Source organism: Saccoglossus kowalevskii, chromosome 9 (assembly GCF_978046115.1).
Source record: "Saccoglossus kowalevskii chromosome 9, keSacKowa6.1, whole genome shotgun sequence".
NCBI lineage: Eukaryota > Metazoa > Hemichordata > Enteropneusta > Harrimaniidae > Saccoglossus > Saccoglossus kowalevskii.
In genome coordinates, this window is record NC_140649.1 from 7,925,178 (window position 1) to 7,936,658 (window position 11,481).

The window sequence follows — 11,481 nt, forward strand, 5'->3', positions numbered from 1 at the left end:
CGTCCGGGGTCATGTCTCTGCCTGTGCAGACTCAAAACACGCGTGTGTACCTGTGACGTCATATCTCGCAATAATCGCAATAACACTTGGACGTAAATGATAAATGAGATACAGACATCAATGTGTGTTCACAAACATGTCACGTGTTCTATACATTGGCATATATCAAGTGTTTGCATAGGCGATATTTACCGTACATCATTATTTGCCCACAGTACACTGTACCTTGCAGTAAATCTCGAGACATTTGTTCACCAAAGCGTAGAAGTGTGACTAGTTGAGTGATCTCTGTTAGATGTGTAGTTGCTCCTTTACTTGTGCAGATTCTAAAATATCACGCATATTGCAAGTACTGTTTCGGAGGATTATTTTAACGATAGCTTGTTAGTTTCAACCCAAAATATTTGTTTCCAGAGAAGAGTTCTCAAGTGGACCATTGTTTCATTTCAATTTCATACTTTTTTATAATAATTTTAGTAATTCTGTTCAACTAGAGGGCGCTATGTGTCACTCGATAGCGCTGATCAATTGGCACACTATATCAAAGAACGCTTAGGAACCCGAATTGTGGCAAATTCAACGTTTCTACACAAAATTGTACAATCTTATATTTTTGTTCCTATCTGCTTGACTAATAAGTATTATCTAAATAACGTTCAAAACCCTAAACCATGTTGAATATTAACCGAAACCTACCTCAAACCCTGAACCTAATTTCTGACCAGAACCAAATACTCTATATACTTTTATTCAATTGCATTGCAAAATTATAACTCACCCCAATACTACACTGAAGGATACTCGGTATCTACACTACATTAATCAATTTCAAATAGATTTTCGCGAGAATTCAGGCTGTTGGTTATTCAAAAATATGTTATTTGACGCAAATTATTTAATTACATTTTTAAGTTGTATCGGTATTTAAAGCTATAGACTGAAGCACGGGTTTAGGGATGAACCAACAAATAACTGGGGAGTTATAATTACAGAAAATAGTGATGAACGAGAGACGTATGTGTAATTATCGTACTTACCATTATGGCAAAACTAATACTACCGGATATATTTGTTTTTCATGATTATCGCCCTTTACCTTCCCAATCTAATTAATGATTAAATCCCTACTTGTCAATAATTTGTATCAAATACGTCAGACCTGCCTCATATAAATTCACCTTTTATTGAAACAATTGATTATCCGTCACGAACACTATTTGTGTTCAGTGTTTTCATTGAGTACGTATTCAGTGTGATGGACGTGTTTGTGAAAGTCTGAATTGAAATCGACCGAACTGTAATTGTAGTTCTAACAAAATCCGAAATATTCGTCAGACAAGATCATTCGATATTTTATAAGTCACTAATAAATAAATAAATAAATAAATAAATAAATAAATAAATAAATAAATAAATAAATAAATAAATAAATAAATAAATAAAAAATATAGATAAGTTTCTTGATCAATCAGAGATGCGATTTACAAGCTATCGCAATTCTTCACGAATACACAATATATATACATACAATATATTTTCACATCCACATAAGTTAACTTGTATAAATAAACACAACAAACACATACATTCGTATTACTAAAAACGTATAATTAAATTAGAATTATCCAAGTGTCACTTGCAGTTCGTCTGAACAGTAAGTGGCAATATTTTCATGAAAATTGCCCTGCAGTGTTCATTGCATGAACTGACTTCCACGTCAGCCATGTACGGGTACGGGCGTGCTCTGACGGAGGTTCGGCATGAAGTTACAACTTTGGTTTCGAAAAAAAAAACAGTATGAGTTTACACATCTACCTTTACTTGGCCATGCTGTGAGCGATGCGCTGTGCCACTCATCTTGTCACCGTCCGTTTTTACTGATCACGAGGGAGGAGGGGTTACTAGTAGGAACTTACCAATTTACCTAAATTGTGTTTCGTATTGGGCGAGGACCCTTCTACCATGATTTTGAACTAGTGTATATGTGCTTGTGTAATGTTTAGTTGACCATCTCCTGGATGATTTTAATTTAAAGCTTGCAAAAACTATACTCAAGCTGATTCATCCGCATTTCCACGATTGGGTTTTGGTTTGCGCTGAAGTTCTGTATGAAATTATTATGATTGCTGCAGATAATGTGGTCACAATAGCCGTTTCATATAAACAGAACCATTTTGCACTATTTTAAACATCGCGAATTAATCATAATATAATTATTATTATTACTTTACACTTACTGTAACCGTCATTGGTGACAACATACACCGAGTGATCGTTTTGATCCGCTCACGTCACGGTGTTACCGGTAGTAATACTCGTACAATCAAGCGAGCAACGACCCCAATTTTACAATTTGTTTATCATCCAGTAAGTAGATTCACTCATATGTGCAGACAGTCTGTATCACAATCGAAGCGTTGCTTACCAACACGCACTGGACTATACTGAGTACAGAAATAGTCAGTGACGCTTATAAGTAAGTAAGTAAGTAATTAAGTAAGTCGTATATAAATGCCAAATATCGCTAACAAATAAGGGCGGGGTGTCTATTAATCACGGCACAGTTTACACTCGGGGAAAAGTAATGAGACCTGCCTATAGTTTGCGTTTGATTTTTTATGACGTCGTTCTTTTCATTGAGCAGTCTGCCAGGGGAAATGACCTTCTTACACTATCGCGATTTAGTTCAATTGATTGAGTTTTGTTTCCGCGATACTGAGTTCTTATCACAGACACACACATGCAGACGTAGAGAAATATATTTGCTTTATCGACATGAGCGAGATTGTCCACGTTACTCCTGAAGGGCCATGTAATCTGAATACAGAGTACCGTTAATAAAAACACGAACCACGAATGTAGCAGTGATTTATGAATACATTATTTTATGTAGCATGTATTAAAAATGGGACTGTCATATTAGTTCAAGGAGGTAAATAATCGTCAGTTTAAGGTCAAAAATAGCATCGGAAATTTGGAATCAACAATGATGTTAATCGATCCTTTAACAATGTTACGAACGACATAGTATAGTTTCACTAGGCGTAAGTATCACACATTGAGACAATCAATATAATCTGTAATAATATATATGTCATTTTAATTGTACGCGATTCTATAAATGTAGTTTGGTACACTCCATTCTAACATTTAAAAATATGTAGACATTTTTCTCAGTTGAAAATATCATTTACGCATTATTCGCATATGTTTATCAAATTAGACGAAAGCGTTCCTGCATAATATATTTCCATCATTATGTGTCGCGTGCTATGCTAATATCCGTACTCGATTTCTCTGTTGTAGGTGATAGGAGTTCGGCAGACGACACTGATGTTGTGAGAACTATCACATATTAACACGAAAGCAAAACGCTGTCAAGATACCTCTTCTAATTGTATATTTATTGGGAGTCCGACCGGTTAGAGTGAACGCATGATTTAGAGGAAACAGGGTTGTCAGTAACAATGGAGAACAACACTACCTCTCCCCTGTATATCACTGAAGTTGACAACGACAGTACAACGACGGAAACGTTGCTCGGTATCAATCTTTACAATGACCCAGTTAGTATGAAAATATGTTTCGGATTCATCGGCGTTATTGGAATGCTCGGGAACCTGCTGGTCGTTGTTGTGTTTCTCCGTAAGGCCTACGCCAGCTCCAATGGGCTGGGCAGCACTAATATATTCATGCTGAACCAATCTTTGCTTGATTTAGTCAGCTCGATTTTATTGATTGCGAACTTGATTGTGGTAAGGTATGTGCCCGATGGTCTGAAGGGGGACATTTTCTGTAAGCTGTGGGTTTCGAGTAAATATCCCATGTGGGCTTGCTTCTTGGGATCGACTTTTAACTTGGTGCTTTTGACCCTTGAGCGGTATTGCGCAATAGTTCACCCTATCATCCACCACACGCGATTTACACCGAAGAAAGCCAAGGTTATGGTATGCATTGTCTGGCCGTTCTGTTTCATCTATGAACTACACTGGGCGATGGTGCACGTCAACGACAACAGAGGGGGTTGCCTGCCGATCCGTTGGAAGTACTTGTATATCGTCGGTACCGTTATCTTAATTTTCCAATACTTGATCCCCCTGTTTATAATGGTGTTCTCCTACGTCGCAATTTTACGAGTAGTCAGGCGCCAAAGTCGAGTGAAACCAAACGATGGGGTGAATTTAAACATGGAAGGCGTGGCAAGCAGTGGCAGCAACCCTCAACCAAAGCCGCTGTCGAGAACCGAGAAGAATGTCATCATGACCTTGCTGATTGTGGTAGTAATGTACATCATTTGCTGGTCGCCTAACCAAATTTACTACTTCTTTTTCAATCTCGGTGTGAACGTCGGAGTTGATGTGGAAATCAATGGCGTGTTTTTCCAGTACACGGTGGTATCAGTGTGTTGCAACATGTGCGTGAACCCGTTCATCTATGCCGCAAAATTGAAGGACTTCAGAGACGATGCAGCAAAGCTGCTCCGCTGTGGCTCAAGCAAGAAACCCGCCTTTGTATCGGTTGCCTGATTCAACTCACTGGTAATACATCTATTGTAACTATTTACGTCACAATATATAGATTATGTTTAAAAGAATAATAATCGCCAAAATTCAAGCTACTACGCTTACTTTACGGCGGACTGCAGAAGTCTCAGCAATTTCGATAAGACTGTGTTGCAGGGTCAAAACTAATCTGAGATTGAACCGTTGACAACACCGCGTTGATAAAAAATATATCTTATTTAAGCTCCAATAACTGGGAATAATGATTTCCATCATCAGACAATTTTGTATTCATAACACAACGTTGGAATGACTTAACTTATGTACGCGATTACGAATATATAAGAATTTGGAAAGTCGATAACTGGCTTATCAATAGATGTCTGAAAAATATTCTTCACCAAAGGCTAGCGGAAGGTTCAAAGCTGAAAATGGTACATGATGTGACTTCATCAATTCTAGTAGAAACATTGTAAATCACTCTTGATTATATGTATATATATATATATATATATATATATATATATATATATATGTATATACGTTTAGCCACGTTAAGTTAGTTAGCATTTGCATGCAATTAGCATATCGTATTAATTAATTAATTATATATTTAATGAATTTATTTATCTTTTATTCTAAAAAAATACAAATAATAGGTCAATTATTTTTTTAATCAATATGAACAATATCTGTTTTCCTTGAAACTGGCAAATATATTGAAAATATGGAAACGCTATTATGATCGTCTTCACTGTCCCAGGTTACATATTTGGTACGGACAAATGTAACTTATAGAAGATACATACGTATAACGTTTTAGTGAATTTAACGGTACAACATGAAATATGTTCAACATAAAGGCAGTCACATAATCTATATATGCACGTCCGAGAACTTCAAAATCTATTCAAGAATCTTCTTGTATTTTATTAACATTTTCTGTCACCATGTTTATTATTCCTGTACGACCATGATGTGATTAAATACTAATTTGTGCATAATAAAATATACATATATATAGTGTGTGTTAGCTCGTACTGAAAAATCGCACATCAATAAATTGACAGAGATCGACCGTAATATTTGGGCATAATGTGTTTTTAGATGACACACTTTAAACAATCACCAGGCAATGGTACTAACTTGTTTTTTTTAGCCGGAATAAAAATTTGGATGGATCGACAATCAGACAATTGCAATAGATGAACCAAAAGAAATGTGACTAGCTGCTTTATAAAGTTTCTTGTTTTTATTTGCAGCTGAGATAGATCAATGTAACGTACCTCATACATAAGACGTATATCTCCATAATGTGACGTCATATAGGACAGATCGAAAATGCAATATCACATACTTTGACGCCAAATTCTGAAAACTTTTTTCATTGTACGCGATGCATGACGGTTTTCCGGAGCTTCCGGCTTCATGGAATGTCTGATTATAGTACAAATGGTTCAGTTTGACAAGTTGATATGTGTATTATCAAATTGTTATTCAGTCCTTCCAAAAATCGGTTGAAACAAATCATAACGAATTGGAGCAAATATCACAAACGAACAGAATCACCAGACCGCATACACAAGGCGTTACGTGAAAAAACACCGCGGCGTCAACAAACTTAATTAAAACCATCATTTTAGTATATGTATATAGTATGTGCAGTGTCGTATCTCAAAACTACCGTGCATCTGCCATGGTATCACAGTGGTGGATGACGCAATTCAAATTTTAGAAACTGAAACACACCATTGAATATTTGAGTGAAAAAATAACCAACAACAAGAAAATTAAGCAGTGTAACCATAATCAGTATGTCCATGCTATTCAAATATCACTTTTAGTTCCAGAAATCAGTTAATGATTATGTTTGTGCTAGCTATAAAGTCTAATAATACGTGTGCCACCGTTTCCAATGCTTTTCCCTTCAGCTTGTTTCACCTATGTCTAATTGGCGTATCCCCAAAGTATCCCCAAAACCATAAAAATATTGATGATTCAAAAAAATCCTTAACCGAATCAGTGTCGAATATTTATTCCATTGAGACATGACGATATATAGTTCCCATTACGCTTATATGTGGCATGTAAACATTGCAAAACAGATATATGAAAAACAAGATATCAAATTTATTTCATGAAATATCAGATTTGTTATTCTCTTTCTAATCTGACATTGAAGGGTCAATTGTAAGATATCCTTTCTATATATAATTGATAATAAGTATATTGATATGCCCCATATCGTCATCGGAAATATGGACATTCTCAACCATTATATAGAATAATGAGATAAGGGTATGGAAACGAAGTGATTATATGATAAGGATGATCACAAAATCCCGCGGCCAAAAACAAATTATTTGGAAAAATACTAATGCTACGTGACGGTCGAAGGCTGTTTTAAGAGTGTCTAGTGTTTTGGAATATGACGATAGGATCGCTAATTTCTGAGAACGCTTTCAAACATTTTGGAAGCGTTCACTGCGTTTTGTGAGGTCATAGGTTATATATGAAATAATGGTTATGATAACGATGTACATTTTCATTGTCACTAGACTGCACTTTTATTTTTGCCAGAGCGTGGAGCGTCGCCTCGCTAAAAATATCTCATTTACATGTCAAGGAATTGAAATAGATCACAAACATTCTTGTAATCCACGCCAATAACAAACACAGAATAATTAAACAGACAAGTTTCTCGACGCCATCGTGTCACCTGGAACACCTGAACGCAGCGGGCGTCTTCTGTGCCTGAATACATTTATATACTTCAAAGCAAAGTGCAAATGACGAATGAGAATATCGAGCATATAACGAGAGATATAACGCGGCAGTATCTTGTTGGCGACGAATAATCATCATACATACATTGAATTCAGAGGCCAAATGACAAATGGCTCTCGGCATGAAAGTTGTGACGCGCGGATTGATATATAACGCACTCGTGACATTGTAAACACGTCTGGAAATTTAATAGAATTTTAAACACAAACGCAATGGGCCGGCGTTCAATCGGAATCACTGTTAGTTACGAATAACGTAGAAACATGCACGATTTCTCTCGGTCGGGTTGTTGCGAGGAAAAGTATAGACTTCACCGGAACCGGGGTGACGAAGCTGATGGCACTGCCGGTGACTAGTGGCCGAAACTGAAAAACTCGGGAGGTACATCGTTCGTGAGTGGGAATATCCGAGTTTGAGACGTATCTCTTTATTGGCCAACATCTGTTGCCACAGTTTCGTTTTCCAGCGTAATCAAAACATCACGAGTTTAATTTCCTCCGTCTTCAATTGCTATCGTCTGCACTGGAAGCCGAAATGAATAGCTTTTCAAGAGCTAGTTGTAATTGCACATAATTGTGGAACAATGCATTAATATATTCTTTTTTTCTGAATGATTTACATTTATTTACATAACCTAGATGTTCTGCTTTCATGGCAATTGTAATAGCAGTGCCGGCCACAGAGTGAAACTAGAATATAACACCAATTACTTGACTTATATTTTCATTTTAAATTATTAAGATTTCACGTATTATCGTGGGATATGCATACGTTTTCCTGCTATATTATCATCACAATACTACACTGCACATTTCATTACACATAAATGAAATAAACATGGACAAAATAATTCCATTTTGAAAAAATAAAGTGTTCGTGTGATATTTTCACTCTTTTTAACAATAGAAATCAGAGGATTGCATATATTCGATTTATTAAATTATTTATTATTATATCAGAAGCTTCAAACATGGCTATTTGGCTTATTCCTCAAGATTACCTAGGCCGTATTTGTTCAACAAATAATATGGGGCAGGGTAATTGCATTGTCTTGAAAGAAGTCTACCGACACGTATTCGTTGTTAGAGGGTTTGAGTTCGATTTGAGGGCAAACGTCGTAGTCACTAACGCCAAAGACTTTATCACTATAATCACGTGTTCCATTGCATCAGTGAATATGTGTGAAAAATTACGGTTGTTTTGTCGGCAAAATCCGGGATTACTAATTAGAATGCAGCCATGCATTTTCCGGCAAGAGACATCTACGGTAATCTCCAAAAGATATATCCATACATCAATCAATGGAATGTATATCCATCCAACTCTGTGATACATTTGAGTAATCAATCACCTATGTCATTTTGCTCCTTGCCGTCAACATTTCCGGATTCACGGAAACAAATTAAATGTTCCGTCTAGATCAGTTTAATCTGACATTTAGGCATATATTGGAAAGGGTTATAGAATATTAAGATCCTCATTTCGACGTTTCATCGCAAGTTAAATATTCAGACGATGTATATCATTTCATTGAGGGTTAATTCGCTCTTTCATGGATTACAATTGGTTTAAATGCCATACGCTTTGTAAGGTTTTACTTTAATGCCATCTTTATTAAATGATAGTGTTTAATACAAATATTCAAAAACATATCTGAAATTATAGAATTATTTGCATATATATATATATATTTAATATACCATTGTCTGCTGGTGTGTATTTATCTGAGTCTTGGATATACTATGTTCATTGTACAACTTTTAAAAATAAAAGTTATTTTAATGAAAACAAATAAATTAAAAAAATGTCTTGATACTGTCCTTTGAATTTACTTGATTGAAATTTCAGGCACATTTAGTAATATATAACAGAGGCGGTGGCACGACATTTTGCATGAGGGGGCTAGATCTGAAATCTAGACCTTCTGAAACGCTATTTCTTGCATTTTTATGCACACATTTTGACGCAAAGAGTTTCAGCTTGATTTGGGGGACGATGCCCCCAACAATTTTTTTCGGGTGGGCCCCTCTGTATAAATATGGGACTTGAGATTCGAACTCCCAACTCGGCAAATGCGTCTCGCCAATGTAATGAAACGCGCTCCGCGTTACACGTGTATAAACACTAAACTGAACTTGCGGTGTTATCGACCGCCATGTTTCATTTAAAATACTTGCAATGAATGTAATCCCAGAGCGAGGCTGACATTTAGGGCGTAATTCTAAGGCGCCGTTATCGTTCACACATACTAAAACCGTAAGTACGGGGTGCCAGTCGAGACTTGCCATTTTAGGTCTTAAACTAAATCGATATGGCGCCGGATTATCTTGTTCATACGTGTATAAACGCCGGCTTAACTATAAAGCTAGTTCCCAAACTGGCTTCTTGGTACACGTGTGAACACGGTATAATATGCATATTTCCTGTAAACAAACAGCTGTCAATATTAACATATGTACTTGACATTATATATGTCGATCAAAGTGACATTGTCTACAAATAATACAAACTTTCTGTTTTATCTGGGTTTAGTTGAAGTTCTTTTCCTGTGCCCAGTTTTTTAAATCACTGCAGTCGTGAAGTTGAATGTCTTTCCACAAAGGATTGTGGTAGAATGAAATATACAAATACTCTACGTGAAATCAACATACAGGCGATAGGATAAACTCAATGACGTTCAATAATACTCGTTAACCCAAACGCATGTATGAATAGCAATGGTCCAAGCACTGGACTCCCGACTTCAGGACTTTTAACTAAAACACTCAATGTAAGAGTTAAGGACAAACCAGAGTTGTCCAAGAGAAACCAAAATGTTTGTATGATATAATACGAGAATACATCAAAGTATGCACGAGGACAGCACAGCTTGAGTATGGACCGAGGTCGATACGACGGCGTATCGTCTGAGTTTGTTTTTATCATTAAAGGACGCTTACGCGCGTAATATATGTTTATTCCAAACAAACAAAAAACGTAAGTCTTAACAACACACAAATTATATTTAAACAAAAATATACAAATGGAATAGAGGTCGAAAATAGTTGCGATTAGCAACTAATCGAGTCCAGCCCCTGTGCTGTAAATCACAGATTACAAGATATTAAATTTATGGCGTTACGATGACAGATGTATAATAATAACAATTATTAGAAACGTCATGCGTATATTTTCAATTACAAGACTTACTAGGTAACGTTGGTATTTTGTATTTTTTATTGAAATGCATTAATCTGTATTTATTATCTTACTTGAGAGGGTCAGCTGACAGATGTCTACACTAGAAATAATATTAGTAATGGTATTTGAATAGTGTTTTACTACCATCTTTGATTGATAGATTGTATCATGTATAGTAGGATTTCACCGATGTTGTGAATAAATTTAAAAAAAAAAGTTATGAATATTGTATGATTTCATGCTCATGAGTTGCAATGACGTATAACGTTGCCATAGTGAAGATCCTTTCATGGGAAAAATCTTTGCCAATTATTTGTACCTCGAAGACCTGCACTCCCCATGTTGACTTTTCTGAACAATATTATGTGTATTGACGCATGCGCCAACTTTGTTAAAGGACTCGCACAATTTCCAAGCACGTCGTACATGTCCAGAGGTTGGCACACATAGTGACACTGAGCAAATCACTAGTTGCGTCAGGTAGTGTCATGAGAGCAGGACATTCCGTTGTTCACTCCCAAGGCAATACTTTTTACCCATCAACCACATGTGATTATTGCTTTCCCATGGATATTAACTCACACTATTTTTTCTGTTTACAAATTGATGAATACACTTTGGGAATTTGTTCGGCTTCCCCTTGTCGAGAGAAATAAAACAGCCAATTTGAAGAGACTGGCGTAATTTTTAGATGTACTATTCCAAGTATAAACATTTTTATCATGACGGCAAAACCTCCAAATTCAAGAAGGGTCACAGGCATAATGTGAAAATTAAAACACGAAACACACATAAAACACGAGCTTAGATACATATTTATATAAGCGTATTCCGATACTATCTAATACTATAAATAAATAAATAAATAAATAAATAAATAAATAAATAAATAAATAAATAAATAAATAAATAAATAAATAAATAAATAAATAAATAAATAAATAAATAAATAAATAAATAAATAAATAAATAAATAAATAAATAAATAAATAAATAAATAAACATGGTTCTT

At 35.6% G+C, this 11,481-nt stretch overlaps 1 protein-coding gene across 1 annotated transcript; it reads left to right on the forward strand.

Annotated features, from left to right (window-relative positions):
- The first annotated feature begins 3,557 nt into the window (after window positions 1-3,557).
- On the forward strand, window positions 3,558-4,866 carry LOC102806174 (galanin receptor 2b-like). Its single transcript, XM_006821175.2, has one exon. It carries the CDS (start codon window positions 3,573-3,575, stop codon window positions 4,524-4,526), a length of 954 nt encoding a protein of 317 aa, XP_006821238.2. The 5' UTR covers window positions 3,558-3,572; the 3' UTR covers window positions 4,527-4,866.
- Window positions 4,867-11,481: the final 6,615 nt, after the last annotated feature.